Below are 20,330 nucleotides of genomic sequence, written 5' to 3'. Positions count from 1 at the left end.
CAAATCCAATCCAGGGAGGATTGTTGAACTTCTATGCCAATACAAAAGGACTTGAACCTAGTGTGAGAATCAAGGTTGCAGCACTTGACATATGTTAAGATGCAGGACTTCCTTGTACCACACTACATATGCAATACTTTGAGTCAAGTGCCTCAGGTTGGCTATCATCCTGGCTCCCCCAATCTCTGACAGTGATGGTACAATTAGACCAGGGAATGATTTTCCCATTTGTTGCTGAAATTTAGTCCTTTCTATCTTATAATTTGGCAATTTTCTGTAGTCCTGGCTGCAAATGGGTAAAATGCTGTATTGCTGCTATTGTCCTATTGCCTCCGTGAGGGTCCAGCCTCATTTGCAACTCCAGTGTCTCCAGACAGGTGGTGAATTATCAGTCAAAATAAATAACAAAAGGAAGACACCTTAATCATTACGGCCATAGGACTGCTTTGCATCTGACAGCTGCTCCGCCATTCCTAGGCTTGACTTTTATTTTTATACCCATTTTCTTGGCATGCAGATTGCATAACCTAACACACATGTTCAAAGAGAGATAATTGAAAAAGTGATACATTAACTTTTAACAAATCACTTGATTAACATTCTATATTCTTATATTGTGATTACAGACAGCATACAAGATAAATGATTTTGTCACATGTGGCTTAATTTTCTCATTACCCTGTGAGAAGTTTTGAGTTTATAAACAATCAAGGAAACTTACATATTGCTTTTAATAAAATGAATAATTAATCAGCAGTTCTTAAAAGACAATTCAACAATCATATCACTGAGGCTGAGGAGTACTGGGAATATAATTCAAATTTAGACTGCTGGCTTCTCAGGGTTCTTTACTAGGGAGTTCCTGAGTTACTGATTTGTGTAATCGAGTCACTGAGGCATACTGAAGTTTGATGTACTTGTACTTATTGTATGAGCCTCTGTGATTGATTTGTGTGCTGGCTTCATGAGAATAGGTTTCTGTGAGTGGGAAAGTTTTGGGCTTGGCCTGTAACAGCTGCAGTTTTACTGGGAATTATGTACCTAAATAAAAATTAACACATGATAGTCTTTTTGGGATTGGGTTTAAGGGTCTGATCTTTTGGTGATGTTTTAGAGAATTGGGGTACAGATATTTTGCTTTAGTATTATTTTTTTTGAGACTAGGGGGAATAATAATCATGTCAATTCATAGGTAAGGGGCATTGATGAAAGAGGTCATGTAAAGGGGAATTGGGTGAGCAATCACATCTCACCAAGGACCACTCTGTGGTCTCCCCAGCTACTACTCATGACTCTGTCAAGCTGTCTTGGTCTGATGGTCTCTCAGCATCCTATGGGCTTGTGAGACATAAGTCACTTTAATTGGTCCTGTCTGTGATTCAAGAACCTGTTACAGTTTTAATATTTTTAGTCAGAATTTTGTACACATAAGATTTTTATTTTATTTTTATCATTTCTGAATTTCTTATTATTTTTATATAGAATTTCATTTTTTACTTTTTTATTTGGGATTTTTTGGGGGGTGTTTTGTTTTTGTTTTGTTTTTGTTTTGACAATTATTTCATATACCTCAAAACTCAGTCATGTATCCCAGTGTGATTCTGGTGTTGTTCAACACCCTCCTCAGGGGGGATTATATAATTATTATTGTGTAATTATCCTAAAATTCAAGGTTTAAAATTTTTTAGATTTCAGGAAAAAAAAACTTGACAAAATCCCAAAATCAAGAAAGTGGATCCCTTTGGAGAAGGTGCTGTAAAGATGCCTGAAGAAGCCACACACTGCATCAAAAGATCCAGAATGAACTTTGGCATATAATGAACTGAATTGAAGGGGATTAAACATACTTATTCTGAATGTAAACTCTTATGCCAAAGGGGACTGCTCCCTAGTTGGCATTTTGTCAATGCATCTATCAATCAGTTTTTGTATTTTATTCCCATCTCTAACTATTGTAAATCTCTCTTAGAAAAATACAATATTGTATGTACTTTTAGCTAGAAGGTATTTAGAGTTATAAGATAGTTATATTTAAATGATCCACTGGGGAGAAGGATCTCCCAAATCATCACAGGGGGAATTGTGTCAATGAAGTGCATCCCCTCCCCTTCCTGAATAACTTTACATGTCTATCAAACATTCCTGACATACCACAGTTGTGCCAGGGTTGCATTGGTGTACATTCTGCACGTCAATAAAAGTTAAGGATCGGGGGAGACAGACGAGAGAATCAGGAGGACCATGAGGAGAAGAGACAGTGCAGGTGAGGGAGAATGAGGAAGAGACTTGCAGGCTAGGAACCATGAGGTCAGGTTACTTATTAGGAACATTGTCTATCTATCTTTCCTAATAAACTTTATAAAATATATATCTGGGTAGAAATAGAAATATTATTTATTTTAATTATTACATAATTCAACATTATTCATACAACTCTCATCTTTACATGGAAGAAAGTATATTTTGACATAGGCATTCATGATCCACTAACCAAGAGAATCCCAATAAAACTATCTGTTTTTACTGAGGAATATATAATTGAAAAACAGATGCACATTCAAGCTAAAACTGAATAATTGACATAAAATGCAAAGGTTTTATTTCCAGTGGAATTGGACTATGAAGGGATTACAAGGAAAGAATTACCTTGAGAAAAATGATGTTGCCTCACTAGATCTTATGGCAAAAGCTAGGATTCAGTATTTTGCAAAATACTGAAAAAATAAAAAATAAAAAAAAAAGATATTTCAAAAGCAATTTTCTTGTTGTGACAATATCAGAGAGCCTCATGAGTTAATAAGTCCTGGACTTCTAAAAATATTTGGGGGACATTTTTCCAATATCTAAAAGTCTATTAATTGGCAATATATGGGCTGAATTCACAACTGACCTTTGGCCAAGTCTACCAGTGTTTATATTAGCATTCCTAATTAGCATCTTGGACTACCTTGGATTTAGCATATCCAAAGGCACAATTGTCCTAGGCACAAAGATTTGGGTCTCCCCTTTCCCCATCTTTATTGTTTCCAGTCATATAGCCATAAATGTATGAACTTTACCAGTAATGAGAATTGAGCAATTCTGTGTTTTATCCAGAGACTTTGTATCTTTAAAAATATTCCTCTGAAATAACTATCTGTATAGTTTTCCTCTGTCTGACACTGATATCAGCCAGGTGTCAATGGGGAATGGTTTTTCTTAATAAATACCTCAAGCTAGAGCTATTTTTGAGCTAGAGCTCAAGCTATTTTTCAAAACCTTTCCATATTTCTTTGTTTTTGTTTTTGTCTTTGTCTCTCTCTCTCTCTTCCTTCTTTTTTTCCTTTCTTCTTTCATTTATGTCAGTTGTTCCTTCCAGTCAAGAACTCTACCTGTGCCTGATTGTACAGAGATCAACAGATTGTTATTCTCCATGGCAAAAGGAACATTAACCTCAATGACAAGACCATTAATACTGTTGACTGGGAAAAAACACAGAACTATTAAATAGTCAAAATCACTTTAATCAAGGGCAAAAGGGGTTCAGCACTAGTAGGCCTTGACACAAAGCTTCGTGCCACACACAGTGCACAGAGTTTGAGGATTAAACTCTGGCCTCTCTGGTCACTGACCCCTGGGAATGCCAAATATTAAGAGAATGACACTTTCAAAGTCATCCAAGTTGGGGTGCTTAAATACCTTTCTAGATGAAACCTGACTGAAGTGTTCTTTCCACCTGTTGCTGATGCCTTTTTTATCTTTTTATCAAACCATTGTGGACAGGTTCTCCACCGCAACAAAACTGTTTGGCCTTCAGCCTCAGCAAAACAGAGGTGCTGTTCCAACCTGCAACAGGGAGGCCAACTAACCAGCCTTACATTACAATCAACAGCACGCAGCTTTCTAACATCAACACTTTCAAGTACCCGGGCAGCACCATCACCAACGACAAGTCCCTAGACCAAGAGATTAATGCCAGGGTCCAAAAGGCCAGCCAGGCACTTGGGCGGCTGCGCTGCAAATTCCTCCAACACAGCGGTGTAATCACTGCAATGAAGTTCAAAGTGTACAACGCAGTGGTCCTTAGCTCGCTCCTGTACGGTTGTGTGACATGGACACTGTACCGGAAGCACATGAAACAGCTGGAGCAATTCCACCAATGCTCTCTCCAGTCAATCATGAGGATCCAATGGCAGGACGGAATCACCAATCAGGAAGTCCTCGGCAGAGCCAACTCCACCAGCATCGAAGTCCTGGTCCTCAAAACCCAGCTACAATGGTCTGGACACGTCATCCGCATGGACCCACAGCGAATACCAAGACAGGTATTCTATGGTGAACTGTCAGCTGGACTCAGGAAACAAGGCCAACCAAAGAAAAGATTCAAGGATCAGCTAAAGTCCAACTCGAAGTGGGCTGGCATTACACCAAAGCAACTAGAACTCGCTGCCTCTGACAGAAGCAGCTGGCGAACCCACATTCACCATGCCGCCACCACCTTTGAAGATGAGCGAAGTCTTGCTGCTGCATGTGAATGCCAACACCAGGCCACAACCACACCTCCCGTAACAACTGTTGTCCCATGCCCCATGTGCCACAAACTTTGCGCCTCAGCCTTTGGACTCCAAAGCCACATGAGGGTACACTGTAGATGAAAATGCACAAAGACAATTGTCATTCTCGGTCACCACTAACTAATAAGATGAAACCTGGGGGCTTAGAATGAGAAGGTCAGTTGATTGACTTTACAATGGTAAGAAAGGAAAATGAGGAGTTCCAGACTCCAGGAATGCTTTACAATGGACACAAAAGGGAAAGGTTCAGCCCAGGCTGGGCCACCTTGGTAAAGGACTTTAGCCTAGGGGGAGAAACCATTGGGACAAAAGAGATACTTAACCTCTGATGGGATTAGCAATTTCCACCCAAACTACCAGGATGTCTATTGTTAGCCTTAGTCCAGTGAAGTAGGGAGAAAACTCTTCCCTCAGGGAGAAAACTCTCCTATGACAAGGTCAAAACCTGGGGTTTCTACCTCCCAACTAAATAAACTGGGAATTTCTAGATTTCCAAGTTGACACTACAAATCAGGATGTTATACTTTGTTCTAGTATGGCATCATTTCCATTTGTTTTGATTTACAAATGAATATCTATTATAGATAAAAAGGAAACTATTTGAAATGAGACAAAGTATTTAGTAGTTAAGATTGTATTTAAGTATGGCTCATTTTATTTAATTGAATTGAATATGTGTGGAGAGAAAAGAATTAGTTTGTTCTCCTCTGGGTAGGATTTTATTATAGATCCCATTAGAGAAGGAAAACCTCCTTAGGATTTTAAAACAAGATCTCAAGGACATTCTGTTATTGCCATAGACCTAGAGAGTTGAGAGCTCTTGAAGAGAGCAAATCACTAGGCTACCTCCTTATCTCCTCTGACCTTTGGAAGTCAGAAGAACCACTCCTAAGGATTTAGCAATCTCTTTATAACCTTTCCCTGCCATAGCTTACTGAAACTGATGATGAAGCCCATGCTGTGATGGGGCTCTTGCTGTGTAACCTGTCCTTTTTTAATCTGCTAGACTTTCACACCTAAATTTTAAGTTTGGTCCCCAGACCATGGGGTGTCAAACAGAAAGAGGAGGAGGCCTTATGTCAGGAATCTATAAAATATATGTATCTGTACCCATGTGTTGGGCAGCGCCATTAGGGTGTGACCCCTTTCTCATGAGAAAGTTTAAAACTTGCCTCTGCTAACCTAGATGGTCTCTGTTATCTAAGCCATATTGTCTCATACAAATATATAACTAAGTAGTGTCAATGTGAATTCTGGAAGACCCAGGTTTGCCCATTTACCTTGAGAACTTGCTTTTAAGGGAAGTCCTAAAGTGACTTTGTTTTAGACTGAATAAAGGATCTCCCAGCACTCATTCAGTGAAATAAATAGGAGTAATAGAAATTATCAGAAATTATCAAATGCTGTCACCCTTTTAGTCTTAGAAGATTCCCCCATTGTATCAGAGATCCATTCTCTAGAACATGCTGGAAACATCCTTTTAGTATCCATTGTAGTAGACCACTCCCTGATACTCCAGCCTCTGGCTAAAGCCTCTTTCCCAAGCCAGTTTACAACCTGTCAGTGTATGTTTGATGTGCTTAATTCCCCAAAAGGCATATAAAATCCCCATGTTCTATTATTGTTTAGAGAGTCACCTAGATATTGTCCCAAGAGATATTATCCCAAGAGTCCCAGGGTCTCGACTCTGTATAGTATTTGGTGCTTGGCTCTGGGTAGCAGCTGATTATTATGGACCTATATCTCTCCTGATTAAAGATTTGGTTTTGTTGACTACTTTAATGGTTCTTTGTTTTTCCAAGTTGACAGTAGCATAGTGAAAAGAGAGCAAAGTCTGGAGTTGGGAGGACTTGGATTCAAATCTGGCCTCAGACACTTCCTAGCTGTGTGACCCTGGGCAAGTTGCTTAACTCCAATTGCCTAGCCTTTATAAGACAGAAGGTAAGGATATCTATCTATCTATCTATCTATCCATCCGTCTGTCTGTCTGTCTATCTATCACAATACTCCCTGATAGTTCGGGTACTGGAAAACAAATTAAACAGTTTTTAAACTCATTCCATAACCAAGTTATTTCCTTTGTCTAGGTCTGGTATTGAATGAAAACACTCTTTTTAGGCAAATAAACCCCCACAGTACCTTAATGAAGTTTAATGCATTGATGATAATAGGGGAAATATATGAAATCAAATAACTGCCCTGAATAACACCAAATTCTTTCCCTTTCTGTGAACTGGTTTCCTTTTTTATTGAAATTTTAAAGCCTCATAGAGAGCACTGACATACTTTTACCTATATTGAGGTAGGTAAGTCTTCTCCTGTATATCACATTGAAGCCTTTAGAGAAAATGTTGGAAAGCCATAAAGAAGATAGTTATCTAGTCTCCTGAAATCAAGGAATGGCTTCAGAATCAAGGAATATTCCTTGACAAAGGGTTTTTGCTATGATTCTCATGGTTGAACACATTCTGCATGTAATTCAACTCAAATCAAACCACTCATCATTATATTGAAAGCATGGAGACCCTTACCATAGTCATGTTAAATTTATTGTTGGACTGAATAATATTTTAGTTGGAGGCCAGGGATTTAATTACTAAATCTCAAATGAATTACTAAAGTCAGAATGAAATTTATGGTAGTTTATTTTACAATAAAGAGTAAAGATATTAAGGAAGCAAGAAAGAGAAGAAAAAGAATAGCTACTCCAGCCTCCTCTGAGCCAGGCAGGAGTTCAGAGGCCCCAGCCAAGGGAAAGGAGTCTCATGGCAATGGGCCTCTCCAGAGGCTGGTGCCTCCAGAAAGGCCAAGGGAAAGGGAGTCAGCCTTTATACTCACCACATGTCAGTCCAAAGGAACAGGGTCACCAGTGTAACAGTTTAAAAATTAGGGAAACTGAGGCAGGTAGAAATTAGTTCTCTCTGCAAGGAGTATTATTTTTATGAAGTTTAGTAAAGGTTAAGGATTTAAAGAAATACAGAATAAGAAAGCACGTGTCTAGGCCCAAGGGCCTAGACAACCTCTCCTACATTACAAAAAGAGACCCGTCTGCTCCAAAACGGAAGTCCAAAAAGAGAGAGCCCAAGCCTATTCACAACCAGGTTTAAATACCCCATCTCACTCTCGGCCCAGGAGAGAATTCAGTGATATTACAAAGCATTCTGGGGAAGTGGAGCAAGGAATTCTGGGGATTGAAGTCCTGGATTCGAGTCTATTTTTTACATTTCACTGTGTGATCATTTTTGGAAAAAATTAATTTTTTCCCCAAAAGTATCATGAAAACATAATCAACTTAAAGATGACAATAATGTGAGGATAAGAGGGAAAAAAACCAAAACCAATAATTGATGGTCGCATTGACAAAAAGTCAGTTAGGGGGCAGTCTCCTTTGGCATGAAAGTATACATAAAAATAAATGTTCAATCAACCACACCCAAAGTTCATTTTTGGGCACTTGTGGTCTGGAGGCTTCTTCATGGTGTCTTCTCCAACAGTTCAGTTTCTGGATTCAGAGAGGTATCATCTTTCTTTACCTAAAATTCTTCTCAAAAAGAATTTAAACTTTGCAATTTAAATAATAACATTTTTTTTTACATTTCCCCATGTTGTGGGTGATTGAAAAATACAGGATCACTTAGGGATGCATGGCTGAAGTATGAGGTATGTGAACCAATTGGTAAGAGAAATTAAAAAGGTATCAGAAAAATCCAAAAGAAAAGAAAAAATTTCTGGATGAAAATATAGACTATCAAAATCTTATATGTAAAAATTCCAAGTAAAAGAAAAATACATCTATAACAGGTCCTTGAATCAGGGCCCAATTAAAATGATCTAAGCAATGATGCATTTACCCAATCAGTAGAAAGTTACCACACTATGGAAGGCAGAAAAGGAGACCAGATTATAGGAGCCAAGGTTTCGGGGATACTCGTCTGTGAGTATTTTCAGAGTGAGTGTGGACACAAGGAAAGCCTATGTCGTAACAATGTTAAACACAGTAACCTTGAGTCTTCACACTAGGTTCAAGATCTTTGTATTGGCCTAGAAGTGCATCAATCCATCCTGGATTGGCTTTTCTTTGGCTCTGTGAAATGGCTCTTGTTTGTATATCTTGTCCTGGAATCAGACAGAATCATTAAGCAAAGTCCCATAATTTTTTAAATAATTAGTGGCATCATTTTTATAGTCTTCTAGCTTTTTGGGTATGCATTAACAAATGTATCTTAAACTTATAGTACTGAAAAGTCAAAAAGTTAAAGAAAATCTTAATGCTGGTGACATGTGCTTTAAATATAAAAAAGGAGAAAAAAACTGAAATAGTATATTGCACATGCAAGAAAAATATAAATTTTAAAGAATTCAAAAATGTAGCTTATAATCATTAACACACTGTGTCAGCTAAGAAAATACAGAATACAAGGCTTTCTCATCAAAAATGAGATCCATTTCCTCTAGCCATGCTCCACTGTGAGTATGACAAATGAATTGAACAGAGTAACATTTTTCATTTTTAAAGAACAGTAGTACAAATATGTAGTTATCAATATCCCCAAAATTCTCAATAGCCCAATTAATTACAATAGCAAACAAACACACTTATATTTCACGTAAGTTGCTGTATGGGATTTTTAAAACCTATGAATTGATGGATATTTGTCACAAGTTTTTTATAAGCGTAGCAAATCTTTCAACCTTGGTAATAAACATATTTTCAAAACAAAGTAAAACTCATCTTGGGTTTAGAACATAATCAAGAAATATCATTCTGGTGGAAGTAAAGTAGTGAGCTGAAGAGTTATAAATGAGAGATGCTCCTTTTTTGGAGGTTTTTTAGGGGTACAATTTTTTGCACCCCTGAGATTAACTGCACTAACTGCCATTCACATATTTAGAAATGTGGGAAGGTTGGGGGTTATAAAATGCATTTCACTTCATCTACTAGAATGGGCCTTACACCTCGTGGTAGGGGCAGGCAAAAATGACCAGAGATTGTAAAAAAAAAAATTCCAAAAATCATATTTAAAAAACCCTTAATATCAGTTGAGATATTTAGCATAGTAAAATTTCCAAAGGTTGTTATACAATTGTAACCAGTTCTGATGAAGTCCATCTATCCTCTATGTGACAATTTACAAAGGCAAAATAGAAAACAGCTGTTTTTATATATGGGCTTATTCAATTATATTTGTTCAATAGTTATAGGGGAAAAGCAACAGAATATAACTAGTCAAAACTCAGTACATTAAAATGAACAGTATAACAGAATAATATTGAATCCAGTAATATATGAACTTAAAATCACAAAGTTATATCTTAAACAAAACAAATGGTAAAATGCAATAGAAATAGAGTTTTTTTTTTTATAACCCATTGGAGTCTGAAATGCCTTAAAATATATAGCCTCCAGTCTCTTTGAAGTTCTTTGGGTGTGTTTTTTTTTTAATTATTAATTATCCATTTAAATGTCTATTGTCTGAAGGCAGAGTGGTAAGGGATAGGCAATGGGGGTTAAGGGACCCATCCAGGGCCCCACAGCTGGGGAGTATCTGAGGCCAGATTTTAACCCAGGACCACATGTCTTTAGGCCTGGCTCTCAGTTTGCTGAGAAGCAGAGTTTTTTTCCCCAAAGTTAGCTAAATGGATGCAGGTGAAGTCAATAAAAGGATCAATGCAATTAAAAGACATCCTTGTAAAATAGCCATTGCTTTTAAGTTCCTGCTTGAAAAAACCTTTCTTCTTTCCCTCTTGTCTCTCCCTTCCTACACTCTGATCCACCTATGTGGAGCCAATACCCCCCCCCCCATTTGTTACCAGCTGGTAGAATGAGTCTTGAGTGATGAGCAGATCTGCTCCAACCTGGTGAGCGAGAGAAAGACCACCGGGGTGGGCAGGGCCGGGACAGGAAAGCAGATAAGAAGGACCGGGAGCCAGAGCGGGCAGCCAGGGTGGGCAGGTGAGCTGCAATCTGCAAACAGGTCTGCAGGCAGGGAGAAGTGGCCGTCCGAAGAGGATGAGCGGCAGGCAGGCAGGCAGCGGCCAGCCGATGGCTGCAGGCAGGAGCTGACCAAGATGATTTTCTAAAAAAGCATCTTGGAGAAATGTGGCTTAAAAAAATCATTATCTAGGCTAAAAATTTTGAGAAGTTCTCGTCCAATCTAGTGGTCACCAAAACTGTAACAGTTAAAAAATTAGAGAAACTGAGGTAGGTAGAAATTAGTTCTGGATTCGAGTCTATTTTTTACACCAGGAAAAACAGGTCCAGTCACCACTCAGAAGAATTATTCTCCACTCCAGTAGAACTGCCAGTAGAACTTCAATAGAAGTAGAAGTCCAAGTTGAACTTCCAGAAGAACTCAGTTTAGACCCATGTCACTTTCTTTTAAAGACCTTTTTTCTTGTATCACTTCCCTTAATCTTTATGCCTACCTATCACAGCTGATGCTCTGATCTAGGGCCTCCCAGAAGGCAGTCAGTTGATTCTGATTATCACCCACTCTTTTACACATGGGTCACAGACCTCCCACTCAGTGTGTGAGATGAGTGTTCATACCTTTTTTGGTTAAATCCAAAATGGATAGATCTCCATACTCAATTTTAAGTATCATGCTTGTACTTTGGGGATTAAATCCAAAAATATACAGGGCATTACAATTTAATCTTCACAATCAAGGAAGAGCTAAGTACATTTATTGTTACAATCAGGGCAAATCCAATCTTCACAGCCATCTATGACCCATTAACCAATAGAATCACATGATCTTTTTCTCCATTGGATAAGGAACACCAACCCCAAGAACAAGACTAGTGCTATAAACAAGGATGCTATGGGATACTTCTTATTTTAGGAAAGAAACTTTTTAGTTTGTTCCAATTAATAAGCAATTATCTATTGTGGATACAAAGAGAAACTGGAAGAAGACCAACCATTGAATGAATAAGATTTATTTAACCAAGACTCATTTTCATTAATTTATTTAAATATATAAAATACTCCCTGAGTATTCCAGTTGAGATTATATTTGGTCAAATTAAGACACATAGATGGGAATGATTTACCTTGTGGAGAAATTTTTTTGAATGAAAAGAACTATTTTTAAATTGGAAAATGAAGAGTTGTCCCTTGATTGGTGAATGTCTGAACAAATTGTGGTATGTGATGGTGATGGAATACTATTATGCTTTAAGAAATGAAGACCAGTTTGATTTCTATAAGAACTGAGAAGATCTACATGAACTGAAGCAGAGTGAAATGAGCAGAAGCAGGAGAATATTGTACACAGTAACTGAAACATTGTATGACAGTCAAATGTGATAAACTTCACTACTAATAGCAATGCAAGGATCCAGGACAATCCTGAGGAACTTATAAAAAAGAATATTATCCACATCTAGAGAAAGAACAATTATAGAAAGGCTTTGGGACATGGAGTTGACTAAATAGCTGACCTTTTCTTGACATTTTCCTCAGCCAGAATCCTCCTCTCTCTACACCTGCAAAGAAAGCCTTTCCCCATTATAAGCTCTCTCTGTTTACAGGCCAGTCTGTTCTTTGCTCTGCTTGCTCCAACTTTTCCAATCTAGATGATCAGAATTTCTTATTTCCAATTCTGCTAGATTCTACCTTTTAGGCAGTTTAAGACCCAGTCTATCACATAATGACTAATTGATTCTAGGAGGTGTATGTTCGTGCCTTATTCACATTCTGTTCTGATTAAAAAGCCTCTGCACCTAGTTAATGCACTAGAGTTAGGGTAGTTTTGATTCCACCTGTATGCTAACAAATTGTATCCTTGGCATTTTCCGGATCTACCAGTCTAGAAAACCCCCCAAAATAAAATTTTTAAATGAAATAAAAGTGTGGAATGACTTGTTTTTAAATCAGGTATGCCATGAATTGATAGTTTCAAGCTTGATCTCTTAAACAATTTCCCCAAGAATTTAAGACCACCTCACTGGCTTATACTTTGCAGACTGTTTTTCTTCTCTTTGGAGAAAACTGGATCATTTGTGACAAGAGATCAGGAAGATTTTAGTTTCCCTTGATTCTTATAAATTTGGGCGTGTATATTTGGTGAGAAGAGCAGCCCCGGACAGACCAACTATGGGGATAGTATGGAGCTGGTAGAGATGAAGCCGTCAGCAAGTTTGCATAGTCTTATCCAATGTTCCTTCACTGGCAGACAAGCAGCACCACAGCCTGGATAACACGGCAGTTACAACCCCTAAATCCAGGACCCCAGGAGCACCGGATGCTTCTTTGGGCCCCACCTTCCCTCCGGCTACTTTCCCCGCCCTCCGCTTCCTGTGCGCCTGCGCCAGCCCTTGGCTTGGAGCAGCCATGATGGTGGGTGTTTTCGCCTTCTTGGAGTGTCCAGCCGCGCGACTGGGGCTTTGGGGACGGCGGGGACTGCGGGCACAGCAGGCGGGGAAAGGTGGGGGATTGCTTCGCACTAACTTCTCTTCTTTGTATTCCCCCTTTCCCACCTTCTTCCTGGGTGCTCCCGGCGCCACCAACCCTGCAGGAAGGCCTGGACGACGGCCCTGACTTCCTTGCTGAGGAGGACCGTGGAGTAAGTTTTGCTTCATTTACTTCTGGCGCCTCCTTCTCTTCTCTTTGGGGCCCCGGAGGGCACCTCCTTTGTCCGCTCGGGCACTCATACTCGTAGACTAGCCTAGCACTCTACTCCTGTGGCCGCCCAGCTTTGCCCCGCCCTTCTGCAATCCGCCTTCCTTTGGGGACGCCCCTATTCCTGTGTCCCGGGGTGTTTTAACCTGCTCTTCTGCTTTTCATTCCTCCATCCCAACCTTCTAGCGTTCTCTGTTCACGCTGAGGTCCCCTGGAGCCCGGAGTTCTCGCCCAGCCCAGGAAGCTAGTCCTTCTGGTAGGTTTACAGTGAGAACCGGGGCAGTCAGCCTTTCCCAGTTTCTTACAGCTTTGACCCTTCAAAGAATATCTTGGGCCTGCATTCCATTCTAAGGTGCAGGAAAACTCATTTCTTCTATGATCCACGACACGTTCGCATAGATTTTTATCCGCTATTTCCTACGCACTCTTATGCCTCTTTATCACTCCAAAAACAACTTAATAGGTTAAACTTTTAAATTGTATTTTTGGCAAGTTTAATTTGGGAAGTTAAAAAAATGTATGAATAATTCAGACTGACACATGAAAACTTTTTCTGTATAAGAGAATATTCTACTCCTGAGAGTAATTATTTCAGAAACGGTCACTGGAAATCCCTTAACTTCCTCTTACCCTACCCATTCTTTATTTCTGAAGTCTCAACTGTATTTTGCAAATGTGATCTTTATCGTTAATTGATTATTAGTATAGCCTAGCCAGGTTCCTTTTGATGAGTTGGTTCAGAGTTTTTTAGCCTTTGCAAGCCCTTTGATTTGATAAGTGTTATTGTATAAATTATTCTATTCACTTCATCCAGTATTGGTTTTTTACACAGACCTTTGCAGCTTTCTCCACAGTTGCCTCTTTAATCATTTCTTATTACACAATAGTATTCAGTACATTAATATACCATAATTTGTTTGTCCATTCCCCAAATAAGGACACCCTCTTAGTTTCTACAAAAAGAATTGCTAAAACATTTTGGTACATATGGGTTCTTTTGCTTTCCTTTTGATCTCTTGATAGGCCTGTCAGCCTAAAATGCACAATTTAGTAACTTTTGGGGCATAGCCCCAAATTGCTTTCCAAAATGATTAAACCAGTTCGTTAATGTGCTTGTTTTTTGTTGTTGTTTACAAAAAAGCGTTTTCAACATTTGTCATTTTCTTTTTTGGGGCCAGTTTTCCCAGTCTGATAAGTGTGATGTGGAACCTCAGAGTTTTTAAATTTGCATTTCTCTTACTAGTGATTTGGACCATTTAAAAAATATGATTTTTGATAACTTGAATTTTTTCCTTAGAGTTGTATCTTTTGACTTTTTATTTGTTGATTGGAGAATTTGAACTAGTCCTTTAATAAAGAAACTTGCTACAAAAATTTTTTTCCCCACTTAATTGTTTCTTTTTAAAGCTTTGCTTTATTTGTTTCATTTGGGCAAAACTTCAGTTTTATGTAATCAAAATTAGTTTTTTCTGTGATCTTCACTATTTTTTATTTGCTTTTGAACTCTCCTCTTTTCATAGATGTGAATCAGTTTCTTTCTTGCACCTCTGATTTATGATTCATCTGTCAGAGGAGTCAAAGGGTATTAAGATGTAATTGAGAAATGTTTAGCAAAACAAAAATATAATACATTTAGTTTTAGTCATTTTGTTTAGTCATTTTGACTCTTTTTGCCCCATTTGGGGTTTTCTTGGCAAAGATACTGGACTGATTTGCCATTTCCTTCTTCAGCTCATTTTACAGATAGGCTAATAGGTTTAAGTGACTTGCCCAAGGTTACACAGACTGTGAGATCATATTTGAACTCAGATATAACTCACTCCAGGCTTGGTACTCTTATCTTTTCCCCACCTAGCTGCCCTATAATACAACATAGATAATGTTAATTTGTGGTCTTTATGCAGCCAACTGAACTGATCTGTGTCATGCCCATTTGGAGCTTATCTTACCATAATGGTTTAGTTGTTGGTTTATATTTAATTTTTGCTAAACTGCATTCCAGTTTTCCTAGCAGTTTTTGTGGAATAGTAAGTTCTTTCTCCTATAACTGAGGTCTTTGGGGTTGTCCAAAGCTAGTTTCCAGTGTTCATTTGTTTCTGTGTTGTGTTTATCTGATCTGTTCCTTGGATTACTTAACCCACTGTTATGCTGACTATTACTTTGTAGTGTAATTTGAGATCTAATACTCATTTGCTTCTTACTTTTTTCATTTTTCATTATTTCGAGCTTATTAATATATGTCAATATTATTGCCAATATTATTACTGTTTTCGAGCTACGAAGTGCCTTATAGTATGGCACTGAATGAGTAAATTAATTTGAGTAATGTCACATTAAATTATATTGGCTTAGTTTATCTATGTCCAGTGACCATTTCTCCAAGTATTTAGTTCTGTCATTATTGTATATTTACTTCCAGGTATTTTAGGTAAATAGAATTTCTTTTTCCATCTCTTGCTGGTTATCTCTTGATAATACATTGAAAAAAAATTTTTTTTAGCCATGCCTTCTTTCTTAGATTCAATACTGTTTATTGGTTCCAAGGCAGAAGTGCAGTAAGTGCTAGGCCAATGGTTTAGTGACTTGCCTGGAGTCACACACAAATCTGAGGCTAGATTTGAACCCAGGACCTCCCATTTCTAGGCCTTGCTTTCAATCTACTGAACTATCTAGCTGCCCTTTATTTTTTTCCTTTTCAATGAAAATATTCATTTGTTTCATTTATATGGTTATTTTCTTGGCATACTCCACTTTGCTTTTTAATACTGGTAATTTAGTTTTCATTTAGCTAATGAGTTAGTTCAAAATAAATCTCCAGCTTAAAAAAATTCAAATTTACTTTTGATTTTGTTATTTTTTTTTCATAGTTTGATGATTAATTGGATTTTTAAAGATTTCCTGGGGCTTTTAAGTTGTATGCTCCAACTGTTAATCTCTTCTCTCTTGATGAAAGTGTTCAATGACAAAAGTTTTTTTTCCTAAGGATTATTTGACTGTATTGCATCTCCAAAATCTGTTTTTGTATACTCATTCTTCCAGCTTTACTTCCCAGGTAGGGACTTTTTATTAAAGCCAACCTCTGCAAGCTTCTGAAAGGAATGCCTGGACCTTGGTTGGTCCTGCTTTTGTATTCTCTAGGGTCCTGCTCTTGCTTCACATTTTCAGTGTCCTTAAACAGCTCTTCTCTGGAGCTAAATCTAGTCCTTGTTCTTCATAATCTGAATTTTGCAGACTCCTAAATCTCTTTTGGGTCCAAGTTTATCTCTGTTCAAAACTCCAGGAGATAGTTGCTGGTCCCCATCATTCCAATAGAAGACTGCAAGGTTTATGGCGGTAGAACTATAGACTAGACTGTGAAATTTAGATTACTCCACCCTACTTAGATCTTACTTTATGGAGAAGATGAAATTGTAATCTCCTGATTGAACAATGAAGGTAATTAGCTCTTACTTTATAGTGAAGCTAGAATTTTAAGATCTTGATACAAAAAGATGTTAAGTAACTATAAAGGGTAAATTAATCACAAAAAGGTTAAGTAACTAACAAAAGATGAATTTAACAAAGAAGTGTTAAGTAACTCAAAAGATATAATCTAATCAAATAAGATGAGAACTAAAGAATGGGCAGTCATGGAGAAAAGCCTCTAATATGATTAGAAGACTTAGAAAGATTAGAAGATTAGAAATTTTAGAGGAGGGGACACAAGAGTAAAAGGTCTATATATTTCACATCACTTCCTCTCTGGGACTTTTGGCAGTGGAGAGGTGGCTGGTGGCAGCGTGCTGGGCCTTTCAGCATCTTGGTGTGGCTACAGCTATTGTCTGGTTCAGTGGTGAGTTTCTGGCTGAGTTTCCCTCCTTTACTTTCCAAACTTTATCCTCTTAGAAGCCTTTAATCTTTTTCAGCGACCTAGTGATGGAGATCTTGAACTTCCCCCTGGCACAGGTCAGGTGGGAGAAATCTTATACTCTCTTCCCTCTTTCTCCTTAAATCCTTCCCTCTATATTAATTAAAATTTCAATAAATTTCCAGACTGATTTGGATATTTTAGTTTAGGATTTTTTCTCTGGTGACCAATTAATTTAGATTTTAAATCACAACCCTTAAATTAACTTTACAAGACTGGTCTGAACTTCTTGTGGTTCAGTTTCCATAGTTAGAAGGCTCTCTTGGTGCCTTCCTGGCCAAGTCTGGTCCTCAATCCCTTTAGTTTATCTCCATGGTGACTAGAGCTGGAAACTTACTGTGTTTTCACCTTGAATTTCCTCATCACCACTATACTTACATTCTTTCTAGATTTTTGAGTAATTATGAAAAAAAGCTGGGTTGTATTGCTTCCTCGTGCTTTAACTTCATTACCTACTTTACCTGTTTCCTCTGATTAATTAAATGTTAACTTATTCATTTTTTCATATTAAATCACTATTGAAAATTTTAATTTATTTTGTGAACTTCCGAGTTCCTTTTGAGTAGAGATTGTTATTTTTTTAATCCAGTGGTAACCTTGCTTTCAGCTAGGCACTTGACTGACATTCAATAAATAATTGATTAAATTTAATTCAATTGTATTAAATAAAATGAACAAAGAAATATTAATCTAACAAATATTTATTGAGTACCTATCACTAATAGTCTTCAAGTCATCTCAAATACTATCTTATGTGAAGGTATTCCCTCTAAGATTATCTTCATTTATACTGTATTTTTACACTGTATATCTGGTGTTTACATTGTTATTTACATATTTTCTCTCCCATTAAGATCAGGATGTTGATTTTTGCCTTTCCTTGTCTCAGTAAATGCATACTATAAGCTCTCAGTGTATGCTTGTTCAATAATGAGGCAACCTGTTTAGTTCTTGTTTACTGAGCTCTATAGAGCTGGGTGAGTGTAAAAATGGGGCTAACTTAGTCATATATAATATTTTTTTTAAGATGTGTTTGAAAATTTGGTCTTAAAAAAGGACTAGCTAATTAAAACATTTGTGGGTTGGGTTGTTATGACTTAATTTTTTGGTTATAACGTACAAATAAAATAAAGTATACAGAATAAAAAAAAAACTTTATCATAGAACCCTTAACATAACAAAATATAATAAATTAAATTTTAGAAGACAAAATTTGTTTCCTTCCATTTCCATCTGAAATTCTTTTACTGTTATATTTATTAAAGTTTAAAATGTCTCAAACTTTTGGGATACTGTGTGTGTGGTGTGTGTATCTATATAGCTATAGTTAAATTATGTATTGTGTAGGTTTAGTCTTTTCTAAGCAATAAAGTCTTGACAGAAAAATGGAGTAAATATTTTTTATGAAAAGAACTCAAGGTTCTAAAAGAATATACAATTTTCAGTAGAAAAAAATGAATTTAGAATTGGGGATCTTGGTTTGAATCCTGACCATACCCCATTTGCTACCTGTGACTTTTTACCTTACCCTGTAAAATTAGGGGATGAACTAGTACTACTGGAAGACCTCTGAAGTCCATTTCAGCTCCAAATCTCATTCTGTATAATGTAACATACAGATTGTTATACAAGCAGAACCTGTGGGTGTGTGTGTATATTAGAGTTTTGAGGGACTCCCAGAAATCATCTAAATCATACCTGAACAAGAAACATCTAAACATCTAAAACAAGTAGTCATCCAACTGTTAAGACCTAGTACCTTATTTTCTAACTTCTTTTTTAACACTTTTCTAACACTTTTGAATAGGAAGTTTTTTCTTATGTCAAACTTCTTGGCACAATGTGACTTTATGATTTTCCAATTCCCTCCCACCCCCGTGGCCAAACAGAATTAGTCTTTTAATGCTTTCTGCATGACCATTCAAATACTCAGCAACAAAGATTGTGCTAAGCATGTCCAATTACTTAAAACAGTTAATAGGTGGCATGATTCCAAAACTCTTTACCATCCTGGTCACTCCAGAGCATATGAAAATCCTTGATAAAATTTGACAAACAGAACTGAACACAGTAGAATATATGTAGTTTGAATAGGGCAAAGTAAAATAGGATTATTGCCTTTCTAATCCTAGATCCATTATTAGCCTTTTCTTGAAGCAGACTAAGATTGCATTTATTTTTTTGATTGCCCTATCACATTGGAGACTCTGACCATAACAGTCTACCAACACCTCATAGCTATGTTAACCTCAAGTTGTATTTGCATTCTCAGACCTTTTCTATTGCAATAGCTTGCTAGTTCTCTACCACAAGTCTTTTCCTTTCTCCTGTCAGTCCATATACCACTTAGCTGTCAAAATAGTCTTATTGAAGCACAAGTCTGACCAAGTTACCCTCCACTAAGTAAACTCCAGTGACTGAATCATTTACAAGATGAAATTATAAAATCTTCAATTTGGCACTTGGAGCCCACTATAATCTTTCTCTTGCTCCTTCTATGTTTCAGGTCTTAAACCTTATTTTCCCTCCACTCTTTACATACTTTTTGATTCAGTGACGACATACTAATTATTCCATGAACAAGACTCTCCATTTCTTGACTGGACATTATCACTAGCATCCCATGCTGGGAATGTTCTCCATCTCTGCCTCCCAACTTCTTTTGAAGTCCTAGCTAAAATCCTACTTATAGGAAGGCTTTCATGAATCTTCTTGAGTCTTCCCTCTGAGGTTAGCCCTAATTAATCCAGTTTGTGGGTGCATAGTTGTTTACATGCTATCTCCCCAATTAGATCATGAGCTCCTTGAGAACAGGAACTACTACTAAATGCTTAATCAATGTTTACTGACTGATTAAGCTCAAGTGTAAAATTGAAATCTTGATATATGTGTCTCTTCCATTTGAGTAAAAACTTTATTAGAGCAGGATTTTTTTTTTGGTATATCTTACACTAGATGCAATCCTTGGCATGTAGTACATATTGCATTTATTAAAATGCTTGTTGATCTACTTGTGAAATTGCTTTTCTTGATCTCTAGCATAAGCTTACATTTAATGCCTTTTCAATTCGAGCTTAATAGATTTATCAAAAATTCTAGTCCATTAAGAATCTTTTGGGGCTGGGCATGGAATAGCCTCCTATATTTACTACTACTGATGGGGCTGAGACTGGCAGATATTTTCATCTTTGGAGTTAAGTTTCATTCAGCTAAGCTAATCAGGGTGTCTTTAGTAAATCTGACA

General features: G+C 37.3%; 1 protein-coding gene across 5 annotated transcripts in view; it reads left to right on the top strand.

Annotated features, from left to right (window-relative positions):
- The first annotated feature begins 12,743 nt into the window (after positions 1 to 12,743).
- SNX6 (sorting nexin 6) overlaps positions 12,744 to 20,330 on the top strand; it is a 67,996-nt gene continuing 60,409 nt past the window's right edge. For 2 of the 5 annotated variants that reach the window (XM_007473342.3, XM_056811087.1), the window contains exons 1-2: positions 12,744 to 12,897; positions 13,076 to 13,123. In XM_007473342.3, coding sequence (XP_007473404.2) covers positions 12,892 to 12,897; positions 13,076 to 13,123 — 54 coding nt within the window. In that variant the 5' untranslated portion in view covers positions 12,744 to 12,891. Of the gene's footprint in view, positions 12,898 to 13,007; positions 13,124 to 13,365; positions 13,436 to 20,330 lie in introns of those variants that run through there. The other 3 variants (XM_056811084.1, XM_056811088.1, XM_056811089.1) reach the window with 2 other exon arrangements.

This window comes from Monodelphis domestica, chromosome 1 (genome assembly GCF_027887165.1).
Source record: "Monodelphis domestica isolate mMonDom1 chromosome 1, mMonDom1.pri, whole genome shotgun sequence".
In the NCBI taxonomy this organism is placed as follows: Eukaryota; Metazoa; Chordata; class Mammalia; order Didelphimorphia; family Didelphidae; genus Monodelphis; species Monodelphis domestica.
The sequence above is the reverse complement of the archived record's forward strand: the minus strand, read 5'-3'. Positions and strand labels throughout refer to the sequence as shown.